We start from the raw sequence: 16952 nt of genomic DNA on the forward strand, positions 1-16952 counted from the left end.
GACCTTTACACCTTAGTAAAGTTTCATGACGGTCGGTTTGGAATTGTGACCTGTAGGCGATTGACAGCCAAACAGACAGACAGACAGCCAGACAAACACAGAATAACAAAAACGACTGACTAATCATATTGAAGAAATCTTCGATTTTGCAAGTAACAAACAAACAAATTAAATGAATATACTTGTGTATCTTCGATTTCATAAATAATAAACAAACAAACACTTCTCAAACTAGAACGGCAATCAGTAGAGCACATAACTCTGCCAGACTCAACAGTTTACATTTTGTATGCCGCTGATAAACCGGATCTGAATCCAGTGCTGAAACAAAATCGAATCGCCTTTTTCTTGTCCTCCAACCAACTCATCTACAAAGTTTTGTCATAACTCATCCACAACATTTTGAAAGACCATACTATTTATCGTTTTTGGTCCCATCTCTCAACGGTAAAGAATCACTGAAACAAATTTAAAATCTCGTATCCAGATTCAGATCTTCACCAAAATGGAATCAATTCGTCCTTCTCACACTCCAAACCTATCCACCAAGCTTCGTCCGAATCCATCCATCTTTTTGAGATTGCATGCTGTATATCGTTTTTGGCCCCATCTCCAATGGTGAACAATCACTTGAAGAATTACCGGATCCATATTCGGATCTTCACCAAAATCGAATCAATTTGTTCTTGTCACACACCCAACCTGCCCACCAAGTTTCATCAGAATCCGTTAAAAACGATTTGAGATATCATGCTCAGACAGACAAACATCGAGGTGAAAAGATAACCTCCATCCATCAAAGATGGCGAAGGTAATTATTCATCGTACTCGAACAACAAAGATAAATGTGACATTCTCACTGGGAATATTGGACAAAATAATTTCATGTTTTCTCATGAAAGAGTGGAATGTTTCACTTCCACAACTTCAATACAAATGAGATAACCGGCTCTCTGATTCTAGAAATAGGGAAATGTAAATCCCACATCAAGGTCTCACCCACACCCCCTCGCTGCCAACCCCTCTGCTGGTACTGAAACGTTGGCAGGTGAAGAAGAATCACTTTCTGGTGAGGATCAAGCTGTCACTTTTGGTAACTTCATTGTGAACTCCAGATAAAATGAGTGGTTACCTCCAACATATTCACAATATGTTACCTCTCATCCATTCACAAAATATTACCTCATACATTGATATGTTACCTCTCGCACACACATGTTACCTCTCGCACACACATGTTACCTCTCGCACACACATGTTACCTCTCGCACATTCACATGTTACCTCATTCATTCACATGTTACCTCATTCATTCACACGTTACCTCTCGCACATTCACGTTACCTCTCGCACATTCACATGTTACCTCTCGCACATTCACATGTTACCTCTCGCACATTCACATGTTACCTCTCGCACATTCACATGTTATGTCTCGCACATTCACATGTTACGTCTCGCACATTCGCATGTTACCTCTCGCACATTCGCATGTTACCTCTCGCACATTCGCATGTTACCTCTCGCACATTCGCATGTTACCTCTCGCACATTCGCATGTTACCCCTCGCACATTCGCATGTTACCTCTCGCACATTCGCATGTTACCTCTCGCACATTCGCATGTTCCCTCTCGCACATTCGCATGTTCCCTCTCGCACATTCACATGTTACCTCATTCATTCACATGTTACCTCATTCATTCACATGTTACCTCTCGCACATTCACATGTTACCTCTCGCACATTCACATGTTACCTCTCGCACATTCACATGTTACCTCTCGCACATTCACATGTTACGTCTCGCACATTCACATGTTACGTCTCGCACATTCGCATGTTACCTCTCGCACATTCGCATGTTACCTCTCGCACATTTGCATGTTACCTCTCGCACATTCGCATGTTACCTCTCGCACATTCGCATGTTACCTCTCGCACATTCGCATGTTACCTCTCGCACATTCGCATGTTACCTCTCGCACATTCGCGTGTTACCTCTCGCACATTCGCGTGTTACCTCGCACATTCGCGTGTTACCTCGCACATTCGCGTGTTACCTCGCACATTCACGTGTTACCTCACACATTCACGTGTTACCTCACCCCTTCACAAGATGTTACCTCACCCCTTCACAAGATGTTACCTCTCACACATTCACAAGATTTTTTTTCTTGTTGTTTTGTACACATTGTCGAGGCTCGTGTGAGAGCGAACACACAACGCACAGCAAAGGGGGCATGAGGCAAGAGGGGCGGGAGTGGGAAGGACAAAATTGTGGGGAACAGAGATATTAGGATATCTGTGGAAGGGAGAGGGATGGGGCAGGGAACACGGGGTATACAAGATGGACATTCCAGGGACTTTCAGGAAGGAAAGCAGGGAATTTGAAGGAGATGGGTTTGGGGTGGATTAACGGGGGTAGAAAAGATCGAGGATTTGGATGGGGGACGATAAGAGGTGGTGGTGGACAGCTGTTTTGAAGGCCTGGAGGGAAGAATGGGATTGAACCGAGTGAGGGAGTTTATTCCAAAGGCGGGGAAAAAGAGGAATGAAAGAGTGAAGGTGGGCAGTGATTTGTGATTTTGGTAGTTTTACCAGAAGGGGGTTGTTGGCAGACCTGCCCTGCGGAAATATGGTGGGGACAAATCGCAGACAGAGCGGGGGGAGGGGGGGGGCGAGACTGGAGAGGAGACAGTAGAAGACAGAAAGACCACGGACTTGCCTGCGGTGAGAGGGTGAGAGGCCCAAAGACTCAGCCTCATCGCGGGAGATACTAATGATCCAAAATACCTTGGTTTCCACAGCATGAAGCCGAGAAAGGTGAGAGGCAGGAGTACAAGCCCAGAGGGGAGAGCAATACTCCATCAGGCTGTGGACAAAAGCTTTGTATCTGGTCAGGAGCTCAGGTGCGCCGAGGAAGGACTTTGCATGACGGAGGATTCCCAGTCGGTGACTGGCTTTGGAGGGCAGGTTGGAAATGTGGCTTTCCCAGGAAAGATTATGGCAAATAGTGAGACCCAGAAGCTTGAAAGAAAGGACTTCTTCCAGAGGATTGTTGAGAAAGTGGATGGATGGATGGGGGAGGGGATGGTCTGGGTTCCAAACGGTCCTTTCGTATAGACAAAGTGAGAGTGTGAGACTTGTCCGGATTGAAAGACATGTTCCATGTGTTAGACCAGTTTGTGATTTTACCCAGATCTGCAGTGAATGAAGAAGTGGCTGCTTGTCGGTCTGAGGGATGACCTATGGTATGGCAAAGGGTGGAGTCATCAGCAAAGAGATAAAGAGGATTTTCCAGAGAGTCGGAGAGATCAATGATGAAAACCAGAAAAAGAACAGGGCCCAGAACGCTACCTTGAGGAACTCCAGTCTGGACAGGAAGACGTGATGAAAGAACTCCATTTAGGGCCACACGGTGCCTGTGACAGGAGAGGATGACTGCGAGCCATGAGTGGAGATGGCCTTGGATACCATAGGAAGAGAGTTTGGTGAGCAGGGCAGGGTGCCAGACCGTGTCAAAAGCACTCGATATGTCTAGGGATATGGCTCTGATTTCATGTCCGGCATCGAGGACCTCCATCCATTGTTGGAATAGCAGAAGCAGCATATCCAGGGTAGACTGACCTGGTCTGAAACCAAGTTGATGATCTGATATCAAGCCATTGGAGTAGAGGAAGGATTTAATGTCTGAAGCAATGATGGATTCCATAACCTTGCTGATGATTGGGAGAAGGCTGATTGGTCTGTAGTTGCAGGGATCTGTTTTTGCACCTTTTTATGCAGGGTGGTAATGTTTGATTTCCAAGCAGATGACAGATGACCTTGAGCAAATGAGAAGGTGAATAGAACAGAGAGAGGGTGAGCAAGAGCAGAGGAGCAGGTTTTTAGAATATGTGGGCTGATGCCGTCTGGACTGGTTGCAGAATCTGAGTCGAGGTTTGATAGCAAGCTCTCCACCTTGTCAGGAGAAAAGGACACAGAGTACAGGGCCAGTTGTGTGCGACTGGGTAAGGTGGGTACAGAAAGCAATGGGTTTTGGACACAAGATTTCTATGCAAGCACCGAGTTTCGGCATTCAGCCTTTTCTCGTGCGGTATCAGCAGTGTGGCCGTTTGAGGTAAGGGAGGGGGTGGAGGGGGAACATACACCAGAAACAGATTTGATTGGATGCCATCAGGATTTGGAGGAGGGAGAGAGGTTTGAAAGTTCAGACTTGAGCTTCGAAATATGTTGTTTTCTGGCTCTCCTGAGGGTAGATACACACTTGTTCCAAGCTTTGTGGAAGGAACTGAGATTACGCTCAGTTGGGTTTGCTTTGCATGAGGCAAAGGCAAGTTGTTTCAGGACAACTGCCTCGTCACAAGCTTCGGTGAACCATGGGTGGGAGGAAGGGGAGGCCAACTGAAGATGAGAGGAGAAAAATCTGTGCATGAGAGAGAGCAAGTTTTGTTTGAAAGAATTCCCAGGATGAGTTGATGTTGGAGAAAGTAGCAATGTGAGACCAGTCTAGAAGTTTGATGGCTGCTTGGAGACCCTGCCATTCGGCTTGAGTGAAATGCCAGACTCGATGTCATTGAGGTGGTTCTCTGATAACAGCCAGAGAGACGTCTACTTTGACAAGCACGTGGTCAGAAGAACCGATTGGAGCGGAGGATGACGGCAGATATTTTCAGGGAAATTTGTCAAAATTAAATCCAGAAGAGATAGAGCACCATTGGTTGAGATACATGTCGGGAAATTGACCGATTGAGTCAGTCCCAATGAGTCGCAGAAAGCTTTTACTGAAGTGCCATGACAGGTGAATGACGTACACTGAGCCAACTGGCATGATGATAATTGAAGTCACCACATATGAGGAAGAGAGTTTGGAGGAGAAGATAGAAGTTGGTCCATGTTTTCGGATAGTGAGGTGTAAATGGAGTCATCACTGTTTGGTGGATGGTACACCACACATATAAACATGAGGTTGAAGTGGAGGGGAAGCCGAATCCAGAGGTATTCCTGGCGGTGTGGTGGAGTGAGGGCAGTGCATGGAGATTGAAAAATAGAGTCTTTGATGAAGAGAGAAATTCCTCCACCAGGATCAGGCTCAGATCTGTCACACTGGAGGGAGTAACCAGGGAGAGATACTTGGGAGTCAGTGATGTGTTGAGGGAGGAAAGTTTCTGTTCGGCACATTATGTCTGGTTTGTCAGTGGCAACCTGTATGGAAAGATCGAAAAGGTTTGAGCGAAGGACCTGGATATATAAGGTCCATACTGTTAATGAAGAGGGAGGGGAGGAGGCTTTGGGTGCAGGGGATGGGAGGGGAGGGGAGGGTATGACAAGGGAGGAGGGAAAGGGAGGTAAGGAGAGTTGTTGAAAGAGTGTGGGGGATTGCAGAATAGGTCGGGGAGTGAGGCAGATGATGAGGAGAAGAAAAGGCTTTGTGTTGCTGGGGGGGAGGAGGGGGCAAGAGAGGGGGCAGAAGCCAATTGAGGATTTGAGATGGAGTGATGACACGGAGGTGAGAGGGCAGAGAAAGGATGCAGAAAAAATCGTGAGGTGAATGGTGAATTTGGATCGGTAATCACAGAGGGTGGAAACAGATCACGTGGTTATGGAGGAGCACGTGGCACTGGGAGACGCACATGGCTATGGGAGGTGTAGAGTCAAAAGTGAATTTATTTATTTTAAATAAGGATTGCATAACATTCGGAAAAAGGAAGGTTGAAGTAAAATCGTGGAGGTGTATTGTGAATTTGAAACGGTAAACGCAGAGTGAAGCTAATGGATCGATGAAAAGTATCAGGAAGAGTCGAGAGACACGTGGTTGCAGGCGTATAGATTGAAATGATATAAGGAAGGTTATTATTTTTTGATGTATTTTTGAAGAATACGTAAGATTCTGAAATGAAAGGTTGTAGGAAGAAATTGTGAAGGTATTGGTGAGAGTGGGTCAGCTCAAGTAGAATGAAGATGGTATGCCAGCAGAAGGAAGAAGAAAAAGAGGAATACGAAGAAGAAGAATCAGGACTTGTGGGGTGCAGGGAGAAAGGTAGTTTTTTTTGTTTCTTGTCTTAAATTCAAAACAAAACAAACAAATAGAGTGTTTAGTTGGGAGGGATGTGGGGCGTTGGGAAAGTGGGGAAAATATAAATCGAAGGTAATTGGGAGAGAATACAAAGAAAAATGATCATGTACCTCGAGGGGAAGGATAGGTCGGCCTCAAGGGACCCGGTAAGACAAGGTCGACAAAAACTCACAAAATAGCACGATTTTTTAAACAAAACCGAACTCTAAACACACAGAAACATGTAGGTGAGAAAATAAACAGTTAAAACGAGACAAATAACGACCGGAAAATTAACTTTGAGAAAGTCGGCAGAGAGCCCTGAGAGAAATCTGCCGTTGCTGCAAACCCAGAACCGGAAGTCTCTCATGTTACCTCTCACACATTCACAAGATGTTACCTCTCAAACATTCACAAGATGTTACCTCTCACACATTCACAAGATGTTACCTCTCAAACATTCACAAGATGTTACCTCTCTCACATTCACAATATGTTACCTCTCACACATTTACAATATGTTACCTCTCACACATTCACAATATGTTACCTCTCACACATTCACAAGATGTTACCTCTCACACATTCACAAGATGTTACCTCTCACACATTCACAAGATGTTACCTCTCACACATTCACAAGATGTTACAATTCACGTGAAACTAATGTATTTTTGAAGAGAAAATAAATAATCACTGATCGTTGGAGGGGTTTATTTATTTAATTTGAATAAGAGGCACAATGGGATCATCGTGGGATTCCTCACCAGGTACAGACAGGGTGAATTACGTTTACTAAAGAAGATGAAATAAAAAATGTATTTAATATTTCAAAGGTTAAAAAAGAAATGTTTTTGTTTTTGTCGTTTTGTCTATCAAAGCCCTCGACCTGTCTCTTCGTGTCTGCAGATGGGCAGACCCCAAGTCTGGACCTAAACTCTGCAAATATATCGATCATGATCTCCCAGGACCTCAGGACGGCGACTCGAACCCGGACCGACCAACCCTACCCAGAACATCCTGATCGGTTTGGTCGTTATGCACAAGTTGTTTCCTCTGAGAGTTTCTCGTCGGGCCGTCACTACTGGGAGGTCGATGTGAGTTCGAGTCGTTGGTGCAGAATCGGAATCTGTTCAAACTCCATGGGGAGGAAAGGGGAACGGGGAGAGTGCGTGTTAGGAGAGAATCCCGAGTCTTGGTGTTTACAGAAACGGTATAACAAATACACAGCAATGCACAACAATCAATATACCGACCTGTTAGTGCAGGGGAATCCTGAACGGTTTGGGTTCTCGTTGGATTATGAGGAGGGAGAGTTGATGTGTTTCCAGGACTCCCGGGTCCTGCATGTGTTCAGGGGGAACTTCATGGACCCCGTTAAAACCGCTATTGGGGTTTATAGACACGAGGATGACTCCGTGCGGTTTTGCTCCTTGGGATGATTCCGTTCTGTTCATGATGGAAGTTTATTTCAAGAGATGCACAAAGTGGAGGTTATTTTTGGTTCAAATCATTAAAATCATTTACTTGTGATTATGACGATGTATTCACGATCGGATTGTTGATTTGTTAATAAAGTTTATGAAATTAAGTACATTTATTGTTTTTAGATTTTCGTGTTTCATGAAACAAAAGCCATTCTCTAACCCCAACCGAGTCTGTCCATCCATCCGGAGTCTCTCCTCGAAAATCGATTTATCTGAAGTGCGGTTCAAGCTTCTGCGTTGGTGTTCGGCGAGACCAAATGTTTTGGATGAAATGGCAGACTTTCCTCAGAGTGGCGTCCCTTGCTGAAGCTTTCTTTAACTCGGCTGCTGTCACGAAGTTGTCGAAGTGTATTTCTATAACATTTCAGTCTTCAGTAGTTGTCGATACATCCGGGTTACTGTCTTCGACAAGCCCACTGAGCATATCCACAACTTGATTGTTCGAACCTGTCACATTCCGGATGTCAAAGTTAACTCTCATTATTGAGATTGTTAACTTGTTGATGAAGTTAACCGGACCATCTGGAGATGCGCAATTGGTTGTGACCAGATCCCGTCATCGGAAGTCGTGTTGTGAGAGCATGGTGGTCGGTCTGTGGTGTGAATTTCCTCCTGAAGAAAAACGCATTCCAGTGCTCGCACACAAATATACAGGTGAGGGTTTCACATTCACCTGTAGAGTACTTTCGTTCAGTCTCAGACTGTTTTCAACGAATCGGCAACAGGTCGATCCACTGTGTTGGATACTTGCAAAAGTATAGCATTCAAGGCAATTCCTGAAGCATCAGTGGTGGCCATTCTTGGTCTGTGGGGGTCAAAGTGCTCAAGGATTTGGGCACTTTTATTTATTTTCAAACCCTGAAATGCTTGTGTCTGTTTGCTGGTCCATTTTCATGGGAGGTCTTTCTGCAGTAATATGCGTAGTGCTTCAGCCACATCAGCACAGTTTTCAACAGACTTGAGGTAGAAGTTAGTTACACCTTGAAACGAGGCAAGTTCTGATGAGTTTTTTGGATCTGGAAGACAATTGATATCCTGAACATTGATGTTCAGTGGACTAATGCCTGCTGAAGAGACATAGTATCCCAGGAAATCAATCTCGTGTCATTTGTCATTGAAATGTCATTTGTCATATTTAAGGATAATGTTACTCCTTGTCTAGTCTGGTCATGCTATGCTGCATTGTGATGGAATCGGACCATGCGTATCCGAGAAATGGCTGGGGACACGTTTAAGGAACAAAATGGCCTCCACTCGGCCATCTTGGATCTGAACTCCAAAAAAAATTTCAGGGCATGCATAAACCATCATTCATCTGTGTAGCAAGCTTGAACAAGATTGGTAAATGGTTGAGGACATGTTCGATAACAGGTTGTTTTTTTACAACTAAAATGCTCGCTAGTCTACCAGTCAGCCATCTTTGATCAGATCGCAAAATAAAGTGAGGTGCATATGTTTGCCATCATGTACTGTGCTTTTGCTAAGGTTGACCAACATCAGTAAATGCTTGAGGACGTGTTCCACTGTTGAACATACTTTAACATCGGGGTTTTTATTTTACAACTAAAATGGCCACCCGTCGGCCATCTTTGATCGCGAAACAAAATGATGTGCATATGTATACCATCATGTAATGTCTTTGTGCCAAGTATGAATAAAATTGGTCCACACATGCCTGAGATATTGTTGCGGATACACGCACGTACACGCTGACGCGAAAATCGAGACCAAATCCATAAACGCTCATTTCGGATAAAGTCCAATGGGGGCAAATAACCAATTGCTTTAGAAACAGTCATGAGGACAAAGGAAAATGTGATCACTCATACGCTGCTGAGCTTAAAAGTTTATCCCCCCCACCACCCATCATCATCATCATCATAAGATACGGGATGAAACTTTGCCACCACAGCACCCGTAACCAAGCATATAAGCACAAGCACACACCTGTCGAGAGTCCCTTTACAGATCCAAATCTGCCCATATGTACAACATCCATGTGTGCTGTCGACATACCTCTATCTTGTAGTAACTGCCGAGTGTACATCCCGATCTGGACAAGAACTGTACCACTATCGACTGCAGTAGTATCGGATGTTCGGCAAGTGGCTTTAGCATTCAAATGAATGGTTGATAAGGAACGACTGGCTTGGCAAGTGACGGAGCTGATTGGTGATTGCACATTCCCGCAAAAACTAGACATCACCGATTCCTTAACATTTTCAGATTTTGTGTTAATTACTGCATGTGATGGACAGTCTACACAGGGTTCGTTGAATTGTGTTAACCATTGCAATTACGATTTCATTTTCCAAACAGAACTGCAGCATTCACTCCTCCAGCTCATTTTGGATACCATGTCAGTGCTTATATAAATCGCTGGTGCTCCTGCTTCTCCAATTTTTGCATTACTGTCTCGCATAATAATGAAAACATCTCCTTTAGGCACCTGCACTTCCAGTTCATGCAACTTTCCATGAAACTCCTCCACATTTTCTTCATCTGCTGCAAAAGTTGGAGGGTATCTGCAGGATGATGGTGTTCAGTGGATTCCCTTTGCATCTCACTGATATTGAACTATTATTGACTGGGTTGTATCACAACACTGACCCTGCCGTCTTCTGATGGCAAGTCACTTCCACTCCATTCATTTTACAGATTTTGTTACAAGAAAAGAACACTTTGTAATCGTCAGATTGCAACAGCCCTAAACCAATCTATCGAAGTTTTCTTATCCCCAAAATTTCAGTTCTTGTACTGTACATCTCTCAATTACAACTATCCTTCCCTGACTTATTTGCCTTTTTGTATACGAAGTCAAGACTCGTCTTAGAGCCAAAACACAGAATGGATCAGGACGTGCAACATAACAAAAGGACCAGTAGAAAGAGGAGGAAATGTCAACAGTAGGACTGAAAGAGAAATTAAAGGAGATGGAAAACAAGGGATGTGTGGGTAACGTTGAGGGGTAAAGGAGAATGTAGCGGGAGGAGAAGATGGATACAGAAGCAAAAATAAATTTGGTGACAGGGTAATGGGTGTAGAAAAGATCATGGTTTTATATCACAAAAACAGTATAAAAAAAAATCATATTTACTGAAGAATTGTAAAAAAACAAAAAGCAGCTAAAAATTCCCCGAAACCTCATGATCATTCCACAGACAGTAAAATATAAATTTTGACATGGGTATGCGTCGCATTTTAATCTCCCATATATTTACAATTAGCACTTAGCAGTTGGCAAACATTATAAAATTCAGGTAAACTGGAAAAAAATACAGGTCACCGAGAATAACCTGTTCGAAGGTTACCTGGAATAAAATTTGAACATGGGCCCAAGAATGACAAAATTGGTGAAAGTTCATGAGAAGCTCCACATGCCAGGCAGCATGACTGGATAATAAGCAAACAATCAGAAAACATTACAAAGACCTTTATAAAAAAAAAACATCTTGTTCCATATTGAATCAATTGTTAACAATGTGTCCATCTATAAACTGTGAAAGTGTTTCAAACTTCTGGTTTCATCACAGTGGCCAGCATTGGTGTTGCTACAATTGTTGAGAACCAAAAAAAAAAAATTCTTTCTTCCGAATCATATTTACTGAAGAATTGAAAAATAAAACTTTGATCTCCCTTGGACCATCGTTAGTATCTCATTCATCGATCATTTGAATATCCTTCATTCATTTATCAGTGAGCCACAAACAAAAGTCTCGATGTATCAAGGAGTGGTTAAGATCGAGGAGATGTTGTTCTGGAATCAGGCACAATCTAGTTCACAAAAAATATACAAAAATCTTCATCAAACCGATCAAGGCAAATTATATTAATGAACTCCATTCAAAAGTAAGTTAATTGTTTAAATCAAAGCACAAATTATTCCTCATCAAACAGAATATATTTGTTTATTTTATTTTTATATGTTCAATCCAAGTCCTTATGATCTTTCATGAAGCAATTTAATGGATGTAGGAGGAAAGTGTGAAAAGTTTTAGCTGAAATTAAAAACGTCAAAACTCACAAAACTGAGATTTTCTTCATTAAAAAAACAATTAAAACATTTCAACAAATTTTTCGATAATAATTGAAAGCTTGTTTTCTATTCCTGCTTAAAAATTGATCATCACTCTTATTTTATTTTCTCTCTCGAAATCAGGGAAATAAGTTTTCACACACTCCCAATGTGCAGAGGGGTCTATCATTTGAATAGAATTGAATTGCGGCATTTCCGGCATTTCCAGATGATACAGCAAGTGGAGTACAACGCGGTAAATCCAGTTTAAGCAAACACGAAAAAGAAAACGACGACGAGGGAAGCAGTTTTGATGGAGGAGCTCTCACAAGAGGAGCGATTCACGGTCGTGGACAGGCACGCGGTGTCGTGCACGATCACCAAGTCGTTACAAAAGTCGAGGTACAATGTGAGCATCGGGCAACTGATGCTGAGGAAGAACCCGAGGATCACCACCAGAAAAACAAGCTTCAGAGCTCCTCGCCTACTAGACATCAGAGCGACGTATGTGTACGGCCAAAACACGGCACAATGTCGGTCAACGTAATTGATCCAGGTGCTGAGGAACTGGTGTACAAGCGTAAACTCCAAACAAAACATTTGACACAGACATTCAGCGAACGTGATCTCTATGCGATGTGCTATCGTGTTGTTAAGGACGTAGGATACCCCAACGATTCCCCAGCACGCATCGGCTAATGATTAAATACTGATGTAGAGCAGCATGGGTTTGTGGAACCTGCGGGATCCACACATCGTAATAATACCCGCGTTGAGGAGGAGTGAAAGGAATGCAATGGAAGTAAAAATCCACAACAAAGCGATCCCTCCCTCATCCAGATTGAGATTCCACAAAATGACCGTACGTGGTGTCCACCCCAAAATCGTGGTGTTCATTGTTTTCTTCCTGCATAAACACATTGTGTTCACACTTAAATTACTTTCAAAAATCATTCCCTTATTTGTAAACAAGACAATGCTCTATTATCCTCAGGATATGAAAACATGGGACAAAGACAATGATAATAATCCACACGTGTGTATCGCCTTCAGTTAAATGTCCTTAATAAATATTTCAACCCATTACTATTGTTACATACAGGGTGGGCCGTTTATATTTGTCACATTTTTATTGTTTATTCCTAAGGAATAGCTGTATATTTGAACAATTATTATTTTTCTCTGTTGCAGGTGAAGCCCTGGCATTTTTATAATGGAACATTACAATATGCCAAAACGAAATAAAATTGTGGAACTCTATCTGTACTAATAAATGTCAGTGTGTCAGTGTGTGTGTGTGTGTGTGTGTGTCTGTGTGTGTGTGTGTCAGTGTGTGTGTGTGTGTGTGTGTGTGTGTCTGTGTGTGTGTCAGTGTGTCAGTGTGTCAGTGTGTGTGTGTGTGTGTGTGTGTGTGTGTGTGTGTGTGTGTGTGCGTATGTCAGTGTGTCAGTGTGTGTGTGTGTGTGTGTGTCTGTGTCTGTCTGTGTCTGTCTGTGTGTTTCTGCGTGTGTCTGTGTGTGTGTGCGTCTGTGTGTGTGTCTGTGTGTGTGTCTGTGTGTCTGTGTGTCTGTCAGTGTGTGTGTGTGTGTGTGTGTGTGTGTGTGTGTGTGTGTGTGTGTGTGTGTGTGTGTGTGTGTGTGTGTGTGTGTGTGTGTCAGTGTGTCTCTTCCATATCTCCAAAACCATAAAACCTAGCAGCCTGAAACTTTGCATGCAGACTAAGAAAAGTCCAAGGAAGTGCAAGAGTGAAAATTTGGTGTTTGGGTTAGTTAAAACACCCCTTTTGAAGATAATTAAGGGCCTTATTTAATTATATCCTTCATCATGCACATCCTTGGAAACCTCACTGTCCCTCAATGGGGTCCGAAATCAGCATTTTTTTTTTTGGCCTGCTCAACAATGCCTTGACTTGGAACAGACCACACCGATTTCTTAATGATGAAGTTTTTTTTCACTTTCTTCACTCATGTCATCGAATGTCATCGCTGGATACATTGCAATACTTATAAACGCCTGGAGGCATCATCGTTTGTGGCTTTATTTCATTTCCGCACGTCATAACGATGAGAATCTCTTAAACTAAGCAGAATTACAAAAGTTAAGCTCCATATTTGAACTTAGCAGCAGTTCTAACGACTAAAAAAAGTGTTCATTTGTCCATTTCAGACATATTTGACATTTCGACGTATCCACGAGGTGCTTATTACGATGGATCGGCGATCGCTAATCACTTTCCAAGCCTGCCATTCCTTACCAACCGTTTTGTTGGAGTGCTTCCTTGAGTGCTTAATCCACTTGGGGAGTGCTCTGCAATATTGGCACTGTCATTGAAAACTGTATATTGATCGACTTGAACAATGTTTGGGGGCCAGGCGGCCGCATTTGGGCCTGCGTTCTGCGGTGCATCGGGCATCGGCTGGTGAGCAGAAAATGTGCAATTATATTTTACACCACATTTCTCCTTTTGGTTCGATCTTCGTGCATTATACGACCCATCACTTCAGGATGGATAAATACATATTAAAAGAACTAGAGGGGAGAACTCGGGAGAGTGCAAAACCTCCGCCGCCAATACTGCCAGGTCATTCAAGTGAACCTGATATCCTATTCATTCAATTTGATGTCAACAGTGCTCACAGAGTTATAGTTTGCAACTTTCCCTTTTACTTTTAACTTTTACATACTCAATTCATTCATCATAACGAGATTCCTTGAGACAGAAATTGATTTTACGTGGGTTTATCCACCTGAAGTTCCAAAATCAGCAGCAATTATAATTTTGGCATGTTTTTTGTTGGAAATCACTTATAACATGGAGAAATGCAAAAAAAAAAAAAAATCGAAATTTTGTTGAAAAAAGTTGCAAAAATTTTTTTTCTCCAACAATTTTTTTTTTTGGGGGGTTGGAAATCACTTAAAACGTGTGGAAATGCAAAAAAAAAATTCAAATATTTTTTCAGAATGGCCGCCATAGCGGCCATATTGGATTTTGGACCAAGTCCAAAATCTAATGGCATGATCCTTGGACCATACCTAATCCCCCCACCAAGTTTCGTCGAAATCCGTCGAGGAGTTTTTCTGTTCCGTAATACTGTTCACAAACAAACAAACAAGCAGTCATAGACTGGTACTTACGAAATCGTCAACTTCACCTCTGACCTTGTCTAATAAAAGCATGAATCAGTCAGAAGCCCAAGGGGAGCTTGAATTATTAATTCATTGTGGTCTACGATTTTACACTGTGGTTTGCAGATAATGAGTCCCAGACAAAGACTAGATTTCTTATAAAAATTCCATTTTTTTGTTTTTAATTTTAAAAAAGTGATTCAGTACCAGCAGGATATGCCAGATAATAGGTGTATTACTGTTCAGAAGAATCTGATAAAAGACTTATATATATATATATATATATATATATATATATATATATATATATATATATATATATCAGTTATTCATCGCTGTTCCAGAATTTCGACAACCGAGTTTTAAGCGTTCCTAAGCGATCGCAAAAACCGAAGACAAAATTAAAATCGAAGTTAAAACGAACTCGTAACGTCGAGCGAAGCAAAAATACTCCATTTCTCCACATGAATTTACGGAATTATGTTTGACCTCACTGTGACCTTGACCTTTGACCGATTTTGACCAAAATCTAATCAGCAGTAGCCATCACCCTCCTGAATCACGTGGTGTAATTTGACATTGGTAGTTTCTTCCGTTCTCGAGTTATCGTGCCTACAAACAAACAAACAAACAATCAAACAGAAACGGAAGTCATCAATATACTTGCGAAATCTTTAGATTTCGTAAGTAACAAACAAACAGAAACGGAAGTCATAAAGATTTCGTAAGTAACAAACAGAAAGGGGTGAAAACAGTAACCTCCATCCATCTTCAAAGATGGCGGAGGTTAATAATAAGGGGGATAGCGGGGAGGGAAAGAGATGGGGGAGAAGGGAGAGGAGGGGTGGGGGCAAGGAAGGGTGGAGCAAGGAAGGAGGGGAGAGCGAGAGGGGTGGGAAAGAGGGAGTGGGAGGGAGAGAGAGAGAGAGAGAGAGAGAGAGAGAGAGAGAGAGAGAGAGAGAGAGAGAGAGAGAGAGAGAGAGAGAGAGAGAGAGAGAGAGAGAGAGAGAGATGGGAGGGTAGGAAAGAGAGAGCGAGAGAGTCAGGTGGGAGAGAGCAAATAAGACTCGTGGCTTTGACATGATCAGAACAAATAAGACCAAATTTGATCTTGCCATGTGTGACACATAACCCCCCGGGAATCTTTGACTGGTCGAGGGTTAAACATGACCATCACCGCCGTGCCTCAACACAAAGCGCCATTTCCTGTGTGTTTTGTATTTTACGGCGATGGTCCCGCTTCACACAGGAGCGACAAAGGTTTCATAGGCTTGAACTATGTCCTCCCGAAACAGATTGTATGGACAACCGACTGAAGTAGAACACGATGTCTGGGGAGATCGCCAGAACGGGAGGGAAGAGTGCAGTCATTGCTGCTGTTTTTACTTTTCATCTTGCTTCTTGATATTGGGGACTTTCTTCTGCTCTGGATTTTTTGAAGACCTGAAGAGGGGAGGTTTAGATGTTGGAGTGAAATGAAAAACCAAGGTTGAGAAACATGGAAAGGATCCTGCCCTTCGGCACAGCAATGAGGAAAGCAATTTTAAATAAGTATAACAGTAAATCTCATTTTGTGCAGTGTTTGAAGTCCTTCTCGTGGAATCTTCAGGTGAGCTTGATAAGCTGGTCGCAGTGAAATATGTTGGAAAAAATGAAGGGGATTTACGATTGAAGATATCTTAGATTTGATGAGGTAGAGAGAAGATTGTGGTCAGAGATGTTTTGGAAGAATATTGAAAGTTGATCCAGACGTTGGCAGCAGTGAAAAGGAAGGAGGAAAAGTGAAAAATAATGTTGAATTGTGAATGTGTTTGCACAACAACGAAGTCACGCTTGATGGTAGCTGCAGCGAACACAGGGTCAATGGCTGCAGATCCATTCATGTATGACAGACATGATTGGCATTGATTGTACAGATCAGGGAGAGACCTCACCTCCCACATGTATGCACTTGAATTATTAAAGTCTCTTCACTCAACATTATTAAGTTCTTGTCATGAAAAGTTAGTGACAGATTGAAAAACTTGGACTAAAAAAGTGTGTCAAGTTATAAATAAAGTTTTTCAAGTGTGAACCATACCTGTAGTTCTGGAGACTGTTTTTTATTAAAAACTTGGATTGGCCATCTCGAATAGCTTGATATTACGTCTCATATTCCTGGAGCACTTAAAATTGGGAATGATGGATTCACTGCCAAAAAGTGCATCTTCTTCCCCAGCGGCCATTACTCTGACTTCGTCCTCTGCACACACATCAACAGAAGGATG

The 16952-nt window shown here is 42.5% G+C and overlaps 2 protein-coding genes across 5 annotated transcripts in view; one reads left to right on the forward strand and one right to left on the reverse strand.

Moving 5' to 3' along the window:
- LOC147033430 (uncharacterized) overlaps window positions 1–9267 on the forward strand; it is a 68551-nt gene extending 59284 nt beyond the window's left edge. For all 3 annotated transcript variants that reach the window (XM_085871621.1, XM_085871624.1, XM_085871623.1), the window contains exon 8: window positions 6967–9267. In XM_085871621.1, the coding sequence (XP_085727747.1) occupies window positions 6967–7499 (533 nt within the window). In that variant the 3' untranslated portion in view covers window positions 7500–9267. The remainder of the gene's footprint in view (window positions 1–6966) is intronic.
- A 1340-nt stretch (window positions 9268–10607) lies between these two features.
- LOC147033431 (uncharacterized) overlaps window positions 10608–16952 on the reverse strand; it is a 319898-nt gene continuing 313553 nt past the window's right edge. The window contains exons 3-4 of one of the 2 annotated variants that reach the window (XM_085871637.1): window positions 16766–16927; window positions 10608–12466 (exon numbers count right to left, since the gene is read on the reverse strand). In XM_085871637.1, the coding sequence (XP_085727763.1) occupies window positions 16791–16927 (137 nt within the window). In that variant the 3' untranslated portion in view covers window positions 10608–12466; window positions 16766–16790. Of the gene's footprint in view, window positions 12467–16764; window positions 16928–16952 lie in introns of those variants that run through there. The other variant, XM_085871638.1, reaches the window with a different exon arrangement.

This window comes from Eptatretus burgeri, chromosome 2 (genome assembly GCF_056783735.1).
Source record: "Eptatretus burgeri isolate ZD-2024b chromosome 2, Ebu_testis_v1, whole genome shotgun sequence".
Taxonomy (NCBI): domain Eukaryota; kingdom Metazoa; phylum Chordata; class Myxini; order Myxiniformes; family Myxinidae; genus Eptatretus; species Eptatretus burgeri.